Raw genomic sequence first — 17,878 nt, 5'->3', positions numbered from 1 at the left:
ATGAACTTAACGTCTGCCTGAAAGGCAAAGAAAGGTTGAAAGGTTAGTGGAATTTGTCGTGGTAAGCTAAAAACATACATATATAGGGGTCGTATTCAGGGTTTGGTCAAAAAGACCCAGAGTTACACGTTTCAGTTGGAGGACTGTTGGTTTTGTTTCCGGCCTGTCAGCGACATCACAGTTTATGCAGTTGTCACAAGGTGAAAAGAAAAACAAACACACAGCACACTAATTTACTAATTAACTAACCTAACTATTTTTATTGTGAAAGAAGGTCAAGAAGAAGCTGAAGGAGTGAAAGATCTTAAAGCATCACATTCATCCACGTTTGCCCAGAAAACAAAACATGAATAAATAATAAATACTGTCTTGTTTATCGTTTCCATCCACTTCCTCTCCACTCTCCTTTCCAACATTTCCACTTCTTATCCACTCACCTTTGTCCTGGCCTCCACTCCCCCCCGGCTCTCCTCCTCATCTTGCCTCCACCCCCCACTGTCTTTCTCCTTTGGTCTGGAAAACTCAAAATCAAACTCCAGAATATATTTGTTTTCATTCTGAATCAACATTTTATCAAGGACTTTAAAACAAATCAAAAGTTAACAACATGCAAAGTAAATTGTTACTCTTAACGCCTAAAATGATGTCTTCTATTTGTATATAAAGTTGTAAATGGAATTTAAAAATAAAACGTCTCCAAAAGGTTATATTTAATACGTCTATTACTACATTTGCAGGCTGCCTGCAATCAGAATCCGCATCTTGTTCAAATTATAATTAGTGATGGAGAGAGTTGCAAAAAGAAAAAAAAGGGGGGGTGTTTACTGAAAAGGAAGAGGGGGTTACATGAGGATAGAGAGATTAAATTCAGACCCACATAATCCAGCCTTTGTTTCTTTGTGTCTTTACTGAATCAACTGCTCTGGTCCTGATAAATCAGATATGGACTTGTGTTTTGTTCACATCGGCCCCGTTACTCGGCTGCACACATGACACTCTAAACATGGCTTATTCAAACCATATACAAGTCATTTAGTCTGTGCATTATGGGCTGTCAGCTGTGGGTTACACCGTGGTGAACCTGGCACCACGCAGACTGTGGCTAGATTGTTTTATGGTAATAGAAACAAATGTGTCGTCTTTCTCATTTTTCTTAGATTTGACAGCGTGTTTTTCATCGCCGCTCCTCTTCTGTCTTTTATTTCAGTTGTTGCTTTCTAGAGAATAGACGAGTCGCATCGGCTTTGTAACGAGCAAACCATTCCTTTGTGGGTTTTATTGCCACTTCTGTATGTTATTAAATTATTCAATTAGGAATTTTTGGGACCTGTTCCACTGTTTTTAGACTCGAGTGGCAACACTTGCAGCTTCTTCAAGAACAATTTAACGTTAACCATTTTCACATCATCCTCCTCTTCCTCACTTCAGACACTGGTATAGCGAAATTAGATTGAGGTGGAGCGAGAGATGAGGGGACTAATCATTTTATATATTACATTTAAGCATTTAAGCAGCCGCTTTTATCCAAAGTGACTTACAAAAGAGGAATAAGCGACATAGAAGTCTTGAAAATAAATCCAGTAGATAGGAACAGTGGACTGACAGAGGGTGAGAGTGCAGAAGTGGATCTAAGTGCACAAGGTGATAGTGCGGGGGAGGGAGTAAGGTAAGTGCTCACTGAAGCTGGACACACAGGTGCAACGCCAAAGTACTCCCCAGGGAAACAAAAAGGTAAATAATGGAAAATAACAATGTGGAACCAATTTACAATAGAAAACTATTTTGGTGGCGTTCACAATAGAAAATAATGTGAATAGATGACCAAAATAAAATAAAATTTATCTCAGCTACACATACACAGAATTTCTGATTTTCCTCCAAGTACCACCAGAGGGAACTTGTGTGCCACTGGTGGTACATGTACCACAGTTTGAGAACCATGGCTCTAGGGAGTATGGGCAGGTGAAAAGGCTCAGGAGGGAAACTTTTCACATACCGCACTAACATAATCCTCTGATCCTTCGTCACGCTACAGCAAAACGATAACCAGGAATCACAAAAAGGTGACATAATTTGTTCCTTTGGAATGCAGTAAATGAAACGTGACATCGCGTTAGAAGATGTGACGGTTATTATAGAGAGCTGTTGTGTCGACTGCTTATTTCACTCATGATGCGCGTTGACCGCTGTATAAAAACTCCATATGGGCATGATAACAAGGTCAAAACCTTTTCATTGGAAGGGGGTCTTTAATGTTCACGTAAACCCACAGATGGCCGTCGGTCACAGCCACACATGGTCCTCGTTTAGCCGTATACACAAGCAAAAGTCCTTTCACATCAATAATTCCAAGTTGGAACAACACAAAACAAGGTCTGATGTATGGATTCATCTGAATGCTCTGACAATCATTCAACGTGTGCTGAAATGTTGCTTTTTCGTCCACGTCTCAGGGTTCCACAGGGGAATACGCGCTTCAGAAACAGCTTTCACATTTACATCCGAGCTCATTAATATCAAAGGCTGAAGGAACACAAGTCAGAAGGTCAAACACACCAGTAGCTCAACCATTACAGCTCCCTGTTTTTCCTCAACATTCATTTAGATCCAGCCCTCCACAAATGGTGCTTGGATCATCAGAAAAAGTCAAAGGACGGCAGCAAAGTCAGATTTCTGTTCACGGGATATTTAAACTGCAGATCACATGACAGAAAATCACAGCATGAAGATACACACATAGATAAACTGGTGTAAATACACTATAGATGCTCAGAGCGTTAAAACTGCCTCGTTTTCATGAAGACTAATGAGAGTAATCCATCATCATCTTACCAGCACCATAACATAAATATATTATCTCAAGGGTTTAAGTGTGACAGCGTGTATTTCAAGTCGAGTACAGCTCTCACCATGTGTTGCAGTCCTTCGAGGTTTCTAATGGGGATCTATTCCTGTCTCTTACACACACACATACACATACACTGATTTGTTCATGCTGATGAGCAAAAACTTCTCTCCTGGTGCTTTTCTTCCCCATTTTCTTCTCACTCTGACAGTGATTTTATAACGTATACAAAGAAAACCAGACAAGTGATGTTTGAACCCACATTCATATTCATTTTGTTTCATCTGTTTCATTGTGATACCCCACTCTATAGCTTTGTGATCATGTGCGCTACACAGACACCAAAGAGTATGGATTATTCATAAACAGCAACCAGCAAGGTGAGAGAAGCTATCATTTTTCAGAGACATGTGAAGCTTAAGTAATATTGATCAGCATCAGCAACCTTCCTCTGCCTCACAAGACAGACACAGACAAGCTGTCTGTGTCTGAGCTTCAGCGTCTCAATTCTCTGCTCAAATTCTGACAGTGATATTTGTGGCCTCAATCTTCTGTCCTCTCTCCACTCCTCTCCTGGTTTTATCTGTCTGTTCTGGATGCTCACTTTGATGGGGAGCTCCTGTCTATTGCATTCCAGAGCTGGAGCGTCCCACCCCATAGTTTATGTCTTCTGCTTTCAGGTCTCATTGATGTACAGCCTAGTGTGAAAAAAACAGGCCTTCCTGCAGTTCTGGGCCTCATAATATACACATATGATTCATGATGGGACATGAAAAAGAGATTCAATCACTGATGTAAGATGCAAGCAAAAGTGTGATGTGGATTCTGGCTGCTGTGTTTTGAATGAAGGGTTTGAGAAGAGAGTTAAAAATGTCTAGTGTGTTGTAATTTGCATGGACAGACTTACAAACACAGTCTCTTTTTAGTGATTCGATTTGCATCTGTCTTCTTTCTTCAGGACCTGGACAGTCTTCAGATCCAGCTGGACGAGGTGCGTTTCTTTGACCTGTTTGGATACAGTGAAGAAGAGGGAGGTTGGCGCTGCTTCATGTGCAACAACCCTGAGAAGGCCACAGGTACACAAACACACAATATTTTGGTGAAAAGGGCATAAACAAGTTGATTTCATATAAAAAAGGCTTTGTGTTTATGGGTAAGTGTTTCAGAAGTGGATTGTGTGACTATAAAAACATGGATGTTCAGTGGTTTGATGGGATAAACGCTTGTTTCAGCTGGTTAGCAGAAAGGTGGGAACAATCAGGCATAAAGGCATCTGCATCGGCATCTGTGTTTTGGTAATTACTCAGCATTCCCTAGAGGTCCCACAGAAGTTCAACACTGTATCATCAAGCAGTTGGACTGTAGAAACATTTTTTCTGTATACCCTTAAATTGAACTCGTACTTTGTGTGCAAAAATAAGCAGAATAAAATGTTATTTATATGGCACTTTTCTTAATAATGTGAAAAAGTGCTTAAAAGTAGAAACATTGAAAACATACTGTGAAAATAAAACGCTGTTATTTTCTGGTCAAGTGACGCTTTCCACATTTAAAAACAACTTAGCACACACATTAACAGCATCGGCTTGGACGTACAGAGTAGAGTTACATGTCATGTACAAAAGATTTTCTTTTTTCCATATTCATTTATCTGGCTCTCTTGGGCACAGTTGTGTTTCTCAGATGCTCAAATGATATTTTCCCACAACTGTTAAGGGAAATGGGGCAAAGCCTCTGCCTCTGTCATCAGAGTAATGACTGCAGTCACTGCCACCATGTCATATGTCTGACTGATCTACAAGGTTTATGGATTAAACAATTATAAAAAACAGTATGAAAATGACCAAAAATATAAAAACATAATCCACACTATGGGTTTCATACTCTGTGCTACTCAAAGTTTCATGCCTGGGGTTGATTTATGCAGTGAATCATCTCTCCTCATGTTCCTTGGCTCTTTTTAATCATGAATCTACTCTGAGGATCGTGGAAACGACAAATTGTGCGATGAGAGGTGAACGATGAGACAGTAAATTAGTCCGTATTGTAAATCAACGAGTGACAGCTTAGCCTTAGGAGCGCATACAGTAGGGAAACAGACTTTAAATCTGCGCATATCTCTCCCGTCAGTTTCACGTGGGAGCAGCTATTAGTTATAGAAGTAGAGTCAGAGGAAGGCAGTGTGTGGCATGTGTTCTGGTGAGAAAATACGGAGGAGGAGGAGGAAGAAGCTTTTGAAAGTAAAAGAGAGCCTCTAATAAGTACTTATATCCTGTGTTTCATACAGTAACATGCTGTTTTCCGGTAGCCAATAAGAAAACAGCAGGTATTTCTCAAAGTTACAGCCAGAGGCAGGAAATTGCTTGGGCAGGACAGAGAAAGGCAGATTAAAATTCTCAGGAGTGTAGATGACAGGCAACTTAATAAGTAACTACCTGTAAATAATACTAAACAACACGGTTGGAAACAGCTGTAGAGTCGTCAGGTCTTCAGATATAAATTTGGTGATCTTGGAGTGATCATCATCATCATCATCATCATCATCATCCCCTCGTGTGAAAATAATATCCACATGATTTATTTAAAATGTGCCGTAAGCTGTCATTAAGTGTGGGTCACAGTCTTCCATGTTTCTTTGTCTCATCATCATCACCCATGTCGTCACATACACACACATCATCAGGCCGCTCAATCCAAACAGAACACAAGCCAAATGAAAGTCATTCTTTCAACTCTGCTGCTCAGTGTAATCAGTGAGGGAGCTGAAAAAGACAGGTGATTAACTCAGTTTTGCTTCATTAAACAAGGACTTAGAAAAAGTGAAAATTCTTACTGTCCCATTGGGACTGTGTGAAAGAAAGAGTGTGTGCTTGTGGATACACACAACGTGTGTAGCATTTGTGGCCTTGGCTGGTCCTTCTAAATGTCTCATAAAACATATATCCTTACTTTACCAAAACAGTAGTTTCATTAGTCATCGTTTTTATTTAGTCAAGATAAACAAATCCATCTGAAAATGGAAAACTATTAAAAAGGCAACTGTTCTTGTTGAAAAGTAGTGGGTTTTTTCCAGCTTTTTTGAGCAACAAGCGACATACTATTTATTTAGGGATGGGAATCAGTATCAATCAGTATTGATATTTGTGCGATACTTGTCAAAATCTCTGGATTGGATATCAGACAGATAAAAATGTAAAATCCGATCCAAAAAGTCCTATATGTCGCATGCTTCACTCTGCACAGACTGTAAACATGTAAATGCAAATCAACAAAGGCATTTTAGATGAGTCATGTCTGGGGCTGTTTATTTCTTCTTTTTGGGAGCACAGTTGGAGAATTGAAATGACTCAGCACAATGTGTTGTTAACAGCATCATAGTTCATATATGGTCTGAAATGACTGTAGAGGACTAATATCGGTAGATACTCGTATCGTCCCATCCCTATTATATAGTAATTTGTCTTCTTGTCACACATTTTCCCAAATAAGATGGTTCATGATAAAACACACATTAGACCTCACTTACTTAATGGGCTGTTTGTTCCACTTGGAGGTTACAGTACATTCCACATCTGTATTATTTTGAGCATCAACTCAACTTTCAAGACATTGAGCGGAAGATTGTTCTTGGATTTGATGAAGAAAGACATTCAGAGCTTTTATGGTAGTGACATCTCGACAGTGTGTGTAAAGTCTGCCCATGGCAACTTCCTGTTTTGAAAATCCCCTTGGAAACTCGGGGTAACAACAGCCCCCCGAGCTGGCAACCAGCACACTGAAAATGGTATCTTTGGATGAAGAATTCGATTGGGTAATCACAGTTGACGTGCATTTTTTAAATCATGGCGATCACCGCCCACCCTCTAAAATCCTACCTAATCCGGCAATGTGAATTTATTGGACAGAGACCACTGACAAATTCAAATGGGTCATGCACATGACAGTTTGTGGCGTTGTCTTTCACTAAAATGAAAATATCCATGATACAAGTTTAATGTGCTGTCAAAGTTTCCACTATAAACTGAACAGTGTCCAGCTCTACCAGTGATGACTCATCGCACTGAAACAATACACCTTAACTTCAGACGCAGAGGGATTTAAATGTTGACTTTTAGAGGACACAACTTTTTTTATGTTTACTACCCCTTACACAGCTACAGTATACAGGACATCTGGTATCTAACACATGTGCTTCAAGGATCAATGTGTTGTGTGTTCAGATGTGTTTGTCAGCATACCTTAGTTGTAAAGAGTAGTTTGGTCATTCTCCTCTGACCTCTAACACCAACACCAATTTTTGCTCAAACAACTGCTGCTCACTGAATACTTGAAGATGGTTGTGTGTGAAATACTCAGACGAGCCACCCTGACACCAACGACCATGCCACGTTTAAAGTGACTTATATCACGCCTCTTTCCCATCCTGATCCTCGTCTTGACCATGTCTACATGCCTAAATACAGTGAGCTGCTGCCAAGATAGTTGAAAGTGTGTACCTAATAAAGTGGCCCGTGTATATATATTTTTATTTACCAGCTGCCGCCAGCCAACATTTTACTTGCTCCACATTCCTTTGCTATAATCAAAACTTGCTGACATGGAGCAAGTGGCTCAGACTCGTGTTTTTAATGATAAAAGGAGGAAAGAGAGAGAAAGGTGAAGTGTTTCCATTGTGAAGGCCAAAGTGGAGCCAGTAGATACTGCAGCCCCATGAAGCTTTATGATATACTGTTGAACTGTTTAACTACTGGAATGCTTTTGAAGTGAGCGGTAATGAGCAGTCATGTGTGTGTTTGTGCTTGTACTGTATGTGTGGACATGCCAGAAGAAGGTACGCACGTCTGACACGTCCATTTGGCTGACTTTTCTCAGCGTTTCCGTCGCAGTTGAGTAGTTTCACTACAACTTGCCAGCGAGTAATCATTAAGAGGTAACTCGTTTCTATGAATAGCCATAAAAAAAAAGGGGGGGGGGGGGGGGGGGGGGGAAAGGAGAATTGTAGTTCTGGACTTTTGGCATTCAAAAGACACAGTTGTGAAAATATGTTGTGTAATCGAATTCTCTTAAGCCTCACTGACATTAACTCATGCCTGGAAGACAAATCCTCTGTCTGAAAAAGATGGAAAACCCTGAGCAGTACTCTCCATCATTTCACTTTCATTAAGTCACTGGAGACATGCTTAACATACCAGGAATTATGCTGCTAATTCAGGAGATTTTGTCACAGTGGATTTACTTTTCTCATGGGTGATGAGTTTTGGTCATAATGAAACATTATGTGTTGAATCTATGAAGCTCTTAAGTCCAGACGACAAACATCTTTGATGTCGAAATACATGGAATATGGAGTACACAATCTTAGATTCTAGATATATGTACAGTTCCTTTATGTTCACACTAACCATGGCAACATTGGGTTCAGGTTTCATTCATTCATCAGTCTGTTCATATTTTTTTGTGAGGAAACTACAGCTCAGTGTAACTTGGTCACTTCCATATTCAAACTTTCACCACAGCTTCTTTTAAAAACACATTTCCAACTTCCCAGTTTAACCTGTCGTCGGAAACATTTCATATCATCTTGTCTGAGCTAACTTGAACTTGATGTTCCATGTTCATCAAAAGCCACTGAAATGTAAGTATTATTGACATCTTTCCAAAGTCTGACTTCCGTGGCCATTTCAGACTAAAGTGGACTAGCAGAGCCCTGGTTGTCTGGTGTAGCATCAGCACTTTTGTAATAATTTGTTAACTTTACTAAGTCACAAAACAGTATTTTCCCCTCAAAAAAGTGACATTTAAACTGCATTCTCGATTAGTTAGTATGAAATAAACTGAATGTGAACAAAAATGATTTGACCTATGCACATGTCATGTCATTTTGATGTATAAGGAAAGGGGGGGTCACGAGTGTGTGGAAATCTACTTGCTAGACATGTTACCAAAAACACTTTGTTGAGGCTAGAATTTGATTTGGACCCAAAACTGAACAGAAGATAAATGGTTTACTACAAAACAAGTTGAATAGTGAATGTACTGAGGAGATGGTGAAAAACCAGAGATCTCGGCACAGGAGGAAACATATCAGCAGACACAAAAACACTGACAAACACTCAAGAGATCAAATACTGTGCAGCCAAAGAGAGCGACTGCCACTGAGCTCACTGAACAGACTGAGGATGGGTAGAGGTTTTTGTACTGCCAGGTGATTGGAGATGATTGGACCCAGGTGTGGAGCTTAATCAGGCCAGGTGAGGAGCAGCCACACACACACACACACACACTCATTTACCAGGCTTTCAGGGGACTGTCATTCTACATCACCCAACAGTGGACTTCTGTTTCTGGTTATTTTTGAAAAACAAAAACAGAATAGAACATTTTCTTTTTATGTCTATTATCACAATATTACTTCAAATGTGCTTTTTAATCATTTAACAAAAAAAAACAAAAAAAACCTGAACCCTTGAGCGGCCTCTACCTGTCAAAGAGGGAACAGTGAAACGTTGACTTATTGAGTGTCTGATTACTGCACATTTAACATTCAACATTTAAACCTTTTAATGGTGATAAATATACTACAAAAATATTCATTACCACGTTCATTGAGAATAAAAAAAGTGCTTTAACTTAAATCAAAGGTTACTGGGCTGCATGAAATATCAAGGATTACAGTTTTGGCATCAAGGCTGACTTTATCTGGACTTTATTATTATTATATAAATAATAAAGTTAATTTGTTAAATCATCTTTTATGGCTGAACATTTCACACACACACACATACACAGAGGGAGAGGAAGTGGAGAAACAAAACCTGTCTTCACAGCAGAGGTTGTGACATATGTGACATCGACATTTTTTTTAGCTGTGAAAAAAACAGTTTTTTGAAAAGTAATTAATGGGAGGTGAGTGGGGGACTTGCTTCTAATAAAAACCTTTTTTTTTTACTACAATTTATTTTTAACAAGGCTTCATGTACTGTCGTCTGTGGTTTACAACCATCATTTTCACCTCAGGCCTCAATTTGCTGCTGTTATTCCCAAACCAAACACTAGACTCCGTCAACTGAGTCACACTTACACACATACATTACAAAACCCAACCAACTGGACACATATGACGCAAGAAGGTCTTTTTATATGAGGACCTGAGGGTGTAATTTGGGGGGGGAACAGCTGTTTCTGGTAAATGTGTTGCATTTTGACTCGTGTTACAGTTTTGAAATTCTGTGACTCCCATAACTTGTCAAACGCGGCCTGACAATAAAAAAGTAATTGCGTAGGCGTTGCGGGGACGAAACAGACAGCGGAGCTTCACATTTTCATTGCTCTCCATGTGGCCCGATTATTCATATGCCTTAAAGCTCCCAACTCACAACTCATCATAGCATCAGTGTGAAGTCTGCTTTTAACAGAGCGCAGCCCCCGTCACCATGGTGACACAATACACAAGGTTTGCTGAATTATGTCCATGTCGTGTCCCGTCCAGAATTCACCCAGAGGCAGTGTGTCTGCTGGCCTCTTGCTGACCGTCACAACCTACAGGACACAAGATGAGTTGTCATAGTGATATTAACATAGTGATAAGGCCCATAAAACATAAACACATCTTCAGTCTATTGCAGGCTGATAGGAACATGAGACTCATAGGTAAGATGAAGTCAGGATCTCCCTCAGGATGGATTGCTGGTTATCTTTCAGGATCAGTTTGTCATAAATTGGGATTTGAACATAATCCGTGTCACATTTATACATAAACACAATGTGGTTAAGGTAATAACTCGGCGTTACAATGAATTAAGCTATAATCTTCAATATGGCACTTGGACACACCCCTTAACAATTCACAGTGCTGGTGGCAAAAGTAATGGAACTGTTGGATTTAATAACTCGTTGAACCTTTTTTGACAGCCCTTACCTTAAGTTGACATTAACCTGTAAAATACTTTGATTGACTGCGGCTCCCGAGGCAGCAAAGCTGCACCCCATATGCAAATGAACATCAATTGAGCTTGTCTTGTCGGAGCACTTTACTGTAAAACTCAGTAGTATATGTATTATTATTGTCAGATTTAAGAGAAAGCTCCAGGCTTCTCATGGATGGCAAGATTTTACTTGAAACAGAAACCACTTATTCATATTATACATGCAGGTTTTGGACAAAAAAATTTTGTGTTTACTTTGCTTGCACTGGCGTCCACAGTATTAGTTTGTGGCTCAGTGTGTGTGTGTGTGTGTTGAATGAGGGGTTGTGAACTCCAGCACACGCCTCAGGCTGACCACAAATTTCGGGCATCCCTTTCCAGGTGTTAACTTCAGAGCAAAGTGACAACACGGCGCTCGATGATTTATGCAACAGACAAGTTTACTTCTGCAAATCCCAAATAAGAAATATGTTGTTTGCAGACACAGACAAGCTGGCAACCCCCATGTGTCCAGTTTGAAATGAGCAATGTTTGAAAGCTGTTCGGTAGGAATGCTGCGTGAGTCAGACTCTCGGTAGCCTGGTGAATCATGAGTAAAGTATCTAACGTACTGTATAAACATAATTAAGTGGTACCCTAATTAAGTTACATCAATAAATTCAAGCATCACTTCCTAAACGTTTAGAATCGTTATCTGAAAAATCAAAAGAGTCACTTTTTTATTCTACTCACTGAAAACAAGATTGTTGTTGTTTTTTTTACAACATAATCAATCCAAGTATGCCTGAATATCACAAAATATAAGCAAGAAGATGCATTTAAATTTGTATTCAAGAGTTATTATTTTAGTTTTCGCCCAGAGATGTTTATTTTATTGTCATTACTTATTCATGTTCAATTCATAATCAGACCCTGAGATAAAGTCTTTATCATGTTTCACAATGTAGTTGAACCGTGTTTCAAAGAAATGGGGGGCAGCTGAGAATGAAAAGGTAGAGCGGGTCTTCTTCTCACCACGGGGGTCTGTGGTTTGATCCCCCTGGTTCCTGTAGTCTACATGCTGAAATGAAGTGTGGGCAAGACACCACAAATCACTCCCAGTCCCAGCATCCGTCAGGGCAGCGTGGGAATGGATGTGATAGAAAAATATCGCTGCATATACAGTAGAGGTTTTGTATGAATATGTATTTGTGTTCTTGTATGGGTCTCTTTGTGAGGACCAAAACAAACTTGTGAACCTAAGGAAGTGAGGACATTTTAGTTGGTCCTCATATGTTTGAAGTGCTTTTTGGGGGGTTAAAACCTGGTTTTAGGGTTAGGGTTAGAATTGAGTTTAGGTTAAGGTTAGGGTAAGGGCTTGTCAATGCATTATGTCAATGAATGAATGCTGTGTATGGATAAAAAAAAGACGTGGATTAGTCATCAAATGGCTGTATTAATTTGTGGCAACAAAGAGCTTCCTCTCTTCTCTGACTCAGGTTGTGTTGGGATGAACTTTAATTTGTCCAGTTTGGCATCAGTTACTCCTCTGAATCATCTCTGTGAATCACAAAGATACACCACACACATGCACTTTATCAGATTGTGGAAATCTCTCGTCTGTTTTAGTCATCGTCATGGGTACACATGGATCAGCTTTTGTCCCCGGGGGTGAACACCACCAAAGTACACATCAGTGCCGAAACAACTGCTCACTTCCTACATCTTACCAATGTAATTACATTTAAATTAACTGAATTGGACAAAATGAGCAGGTATTCAAGCACATCATCCATACATAAAGGAAAACATTACCGATGCATGTCGTTATAGACGCACCCACGCATACACAAACACTCAAACTGGAACATGATCCGACTCAGTCAAGGAGGTTGATGAGGTTGTTTCTAATCACAGCAGTCGAGAAGCTTCTATGCGGGAGTTCTCCCCTACAGTACACTCTCACACGTGTGTGTGTGTGTGTGTGTGTGAGAGAGAGAGACAAAAGGCTTTTGTTGATTTAAAATGAAAAACAACCATGTTCCCTGGAAGTGGAGAAGTTTTAGTAAATTTCATGCAAATGCAGTTTTAAGTGCTTCAAGGTTTCAAAATACTGCAAACGTTAGGAAGCACAAGTGGAGACTGAGTTACGTGCAGAGCAGAGCAGAGCAGAAAGCTTTATTTAGCAGTTTTGTGGTAATTAAGTGATAGAAATGTCAGAGCAGTGGGGAGAATTGTAGATGTTTATTTGGTGCAAGCTTTGTAAACACTAATCGTTTTCTGCTTTTACAAGCACTTGCAAACAATGCATTCTGGGTGTTTCTCGTGCATTACATGTTGTATTAACCAAAGAACACTATCACACTAGATGTTCTGCTACTTCCATAATCTTTTCAGAATACATTCCTCATAGTTTCTTTGTTAATGACAGCAGCATTAAACTATAACCTTTATAATATTTTAAGATTAAAAACAATTTAATGCTACGATATGCTACGAAAGAGGAAGCTTCTTTCCTGCAGCTGTCACCCTACTGAACTGTAGCTCTGCATCCCAGTGACAACCAACTGTTATGCAAGCATATAGTTACATTTTCCATATTTATTGTATGCCATTATGTCAGTATCAGTATTTGCTTTCTACCATACACAAATGAAAATGTCACTGAACTTGAATATACCAACAATTACTAAAAACACACACAAAAACAGATTTTGCACGGGCACTACACTAGTATTTTATGATGTAATAAACACAACAGAAAGCAATTTAAATTTAAATTTCCTGCCAGGTGTAATATCATTTTAACATGTAGGGGGGCTTTATGATCGTCACCTGGCTTGTACCTGACAATTCTTAAATTTTCTATCATCTTTGCTCATGTACACAGTGTTGTGCTGACGTCACCTCTGATTAAGCCATGCACTTCTAACTATTGTGACGTTAATGTCTTCTTTTGAACTTCTATTTCTCCGTAATACTCTGTTTATGTCATCCCGCAGTCGTGAACAAGGAGGGGCAGCCTCTGATTGAGGGGAAGCTGAAGGAAAAACAAGTCCGCTGGAAGTTCATCAAGCGCTGGAAAACGCGCTACTTCACCTTGGCAGGAAACCAGCTCCTCTTCCGCAGAGGCAAATCAGTACGTAGCCAATGAAGAAAAGATGCTTATTCACTCACAGATGCACACGCACAGTTTTCCTCTCAATTATTTAACCGTCCTTAATGTTTTCCTGTTCCGTATCATTTACAACATGATGATCCTTTGTATAAAACAGTGGAAATCCCATTTTGTGATAGGTTTAAGTGTCCCTCAGGAGCATTTGGTGAATCTGACTGTGTCAGTGACTGGCCCCAGGAAGGATTGACAGGGCCAAAGCATGATGCTGCAACATGAGTCACTCTCCCCCTCGATAACGTAAACACAGAGAAAGAGGCACTGCTTAGTACAGTGTGTGTGTGAGTAAAAGAAGGACTGATTATTCTCATCCGAGCATAGGTGAGGAGATTTCCCTCTGGGCTGATACAACACACGTTTCCCCTCCTGCTCCCCTCTGTTTGTGTGCTGCTGACTTGCTCATTGGTTAAACAAAGGCTGATGTCACAGAGCCGAGCACTGTTTGCAAAGACAGAAGTTTGCTTAATCAAAAACATGGAGAGTAAGCAGCGTGTGCAAAATCAAGCTCAGGTCAGAGATCTGACAATGTTTTGTGCAAACATAAGGTCAAGTTTGATTTCAACCAGCTGACAAAAGGGGAAACGCTGATTGATGTGGAAGTTTTGGTGCAGTTTTGTAGTATTAAGCGCAGGTCACACGCAGTGCCTGAACACATGTGGATGAAGCTAGAGGTGAGATGTTTCAGGGTCAAACTCCTGGCTGACACAATAATGTAACTGTGTGTGCTAAAGACGGCCGCACACTGTGTATGTCCTGGTTTCACGCCAGTCACCAAGAGTGAAATAATTAGTCCTGATTAACATTTTCACAGTTCTCACTCACTATCAGTGTCATGTTTCTACAGTCAAGTTACAAAAACTAAAGCAAAGCATCACAGAGGAATACCTGGAAACAGAGAAGGACTTCTCTGTATCCTTTTTTTTTTTTGTCACTGTGAACAATAGTCTTTGTGCTCCCATCCAAGTGGTTATGATTTCCTCTTTCCTTTTACAGCAGCCACACATTGGAAAGGTTTTGTGTCTGTGTTCTCGCAGCTCTGTTTGTGTTTGCCAGCATGTTGTGGAGTTGGTTAGTATGTTGTGAAAGACTTTTTCCCATCTGGAGAGTTGAGATTAAGAACCACACAAAAAATGTGTTCATTTTAAATGAACAGTGACCCACAAAGCTGAGATGAGCATCTTACTTTTTTAATAAGAATTCAACCAGCTGATAAAACATGTACTAAAAAATGAATGCTTATTGTAATGTGTTGTTTGCTCAGCTGCATTTTGCTTGCCTCTGAACATTAATTATTTTTAATCCAGACAAAGAATAATGCTATACTGCACTTTGGAGAGTCCTCGTGCACTCGCTTTGTGAAACGTTTCCAAAGTAAATTTGAAGCTTTTATTAAAGGCTGTGTGTGATACAACAGTGAATACTACTCATTATCGTTATAATGGTCTCACTGGTTGAAGAAAAACTGCAAACAAACCAATCACAATCATAATTCTTTTCAAACCTAGTTGTCTTACAAAAACTGTAAACTGCCAAATGCACTTACAGGTAGGGTTGGAGATCCTGGAAAAACTGTTGGAGCCCCTCTTGCACAAAGAGGGGCATGAGTATAGGGGGGAGGGGGCAACAACAGTTTTATTGATGTATCAAGATCCAGTTCATTAATTCAGACTGTTCATTATGCAATGCATTAATTCATTCATTCATTCATTGGTTACTATCAGTGCGTGAAGAGGATTTTAAGCAATACAGTAAAAATGCTCCAGAAAATTATCACCGACCCCACCTATAAGTTACAAAATCCGTCAGTACAGAATATACTCCCATTTACAAAGATGAGACAGTTTGTTTAGTACGACTGTACATTATCTAAAGTAATAATGTCTATTTTGGTCCTCCGTGGGACTTTGAGCACACTCAGCCTGGAGGTAAAACTGTGAACATGTCTTCTCCCATTTAGCACTTTTTAACAGTCACATCCTTCAGGGAGGATGTGGCCAGTCGCCTCGAGTCCTGCAGCTAGTTCTGGTTATGTGGTTATGACCACAACCTTGTCTAAATGTGGGATAAAAAATACTCAGTGCTATACTGGAGCAATTTGACGTACAAGTGCACACATTCAGAATTACAACAGACAGGGGGGTAAAACACAGAGCTGAAGAATTCAGTTTCCTGCCCTGGAGAAGCAGCAGAACAATAAAGTCTAACTGTTGGTCCTGCAGATGGTTTGGAAACAACACTAGCACACAGTGTTTTGGGTGTTAAAATCGGGTGGTAGTTATATTTTTAAGAGCTGTCTAACAGCGGGTTTGAACTGAATTCACATCACATTTTGGTAACTTGTCAGTACAACTAAAAACATAAAGTGGCTCCACTTCTCCAGACTGCCATGAAAATTACAAGGAAGGAAGAACAACGATTCCCTCAAGCTATTTACGAGGAGCACAGAGGACACTGGCTGACCATCGCATGTCCGTCACACTGAGCATGAGCTCTTACCCTCTGGCAAACGACACAGTGCACCAAAATGTGGATTCACTTTGTCTTCTTCCATCATGCAGTATGTGGCCATGTGCTGTGTTTCTTTTAGCCATGCAGAATGTTTTCATTCCCTCTTTATCCAACTGTATTTATCTTTTTATTGTAATACACTGTATGAAGTTTGGTCCGCATTGCCGGCAGTAAGTCTGATCCGTTTCCAATGAGGGTTGGACTCCGCCAGGGCTGCCCTTTGTCTACGATTCTGTTCATAACCTTTATTGGCAGAATTTCTAGACGCAGTCCGGTTTGGTGGGCTCAGCATTGGGTCTCTGCTTTTTGCGGATGATGTAGTCCTGTTCGTTTCATCGGGCCGTGATCTTCAACTCTCACTGGAGCGGTTCGCAACCAGGTGTGAAGTGGCTGGGATGAGAGTCAACACCTCCAAATCTGATCCTAAGCCGGAAAAGGTGGGTTGGGAGTGAGATCCTGCCCCAAGTGGAGAAGTTTAAGGATCTCGGGGTCTTGAGTGAGGGAAGACTGGAGCGGGAGGTTGACAGACAGATCAGTACAGTAATGCAAGCTCTGCATCGGTCTGTCATGGTGAAGAAGGAGTGGAGCAGAGAGGTGAAGCTCTCGATTTACCGGTCAGTTCCTATCCTCACCTATGGTAACAAGCTGTGGGGAGTGACTGAAAGAATGAGATTGCGAATACAAATGGCCAAAATGGGTTTCCTCCACAGGGTGTCTCTCTTAGACATAAGGTGAGAAGCTCAGTCACCCGGGAGAGGCTCAGAGTAGAACCGCTACTCCTCTGCATCGAGAGGAGCCAGATGAGGTGGCTCAGGCACCTGGTTAGGATGCCTCCGGAATGCCTCCCTGGTGAGGTGTTCCAGGCAAGTCCCACTGGAAGGAGGCCCCAGGGAAGACCCGGACTCGCTGGAGAGACTATGTGTGTCCGTTGGCCTGGGAACGCCTCGGGATTCCCCCGGAAGCGTTGGACAATGTGGCCAGGGCAGAGGGAATTCCGGGCTTCTCTGCTCAAGCTGCTACCCCTGTGACCTCACCTCGGATAAGCGGTAGAAAATGGATGGACCTTGGTCAAACGGTGGAATAGTGGCTTGCAGAAAAAAAAACAGGTTCGAGACCAGGTCTGAGCATGGATCTTTCTGCATGGAGTTCTCCTCGTGTGCGTATTTGTTTCTCCTCATATTCTGGTTTCCTCCCATAGTCCACAAACATGCAGAGGTTAATTGGACACTCGAAAATGAGTGTGAACGTGAATGGTTGTTTGCCCTGTGATGGACTGTCGACCTGTCCAGGCTGTGACCCCGTCGTTCACCCTTTGTCAGCTGGGATTGGCTCCAGTGTCCCCGCGACCCTCATGTGTTGATAAAGTGGTAGACAATGAATAAATGAATTATGAAGCCTAATTACCTTAGTAAGCACAATTTCAAATGACAAATGAACACTCACATT

The 17,878-nt window shown here is 40.7% G+C and overlaps 1 protein-coding gene across 1 annotated transcript in view; it reads left to right on the top strand.

Moving 5' to 3' along the window:
- veph1 (ventricular zone expressed PH domain-containing 1) overlaps positions 1 to 17,878 on the top strand; it is a 71,064-nt gene that overhangs the window by 48,179 nt on the left and 5,007 nt on the right. Inside the window, exons 12-13 of the mRNA XM_058633815.1 lie at positions 3,804 to 3,921; positions 13,752 to 13,888. Coding sequence (XP_058489798.1) covers positions 3,804 to 3,921; positions 13,752 to 13,888 — 255 coding nt within the window. The remainder of the gene's footprint in view (positions 1 to 3,803; positions 3,922 to 13,751; positions 13,889 to 17,878) is intronic.

The sequence above is a fragment of the Solea solea genome, chromosome 7 (assembly GCF_958295425.1).
Source record: "Solea solea chromosome 7, fSolSol10.1, whole genome shotgun sequence".
In the NCBI taxonomy this organism is placed as follows: Eukaryota; Metazoa; Chordata; class Actinopteri; order Pleuronectiformes; family Soleidae; genus Solea; species Solea solea.
Note: the sequence above shows the minus strand (reverse complement) of the source record. Positions and strands in the feature narration are given on the sequence as shown.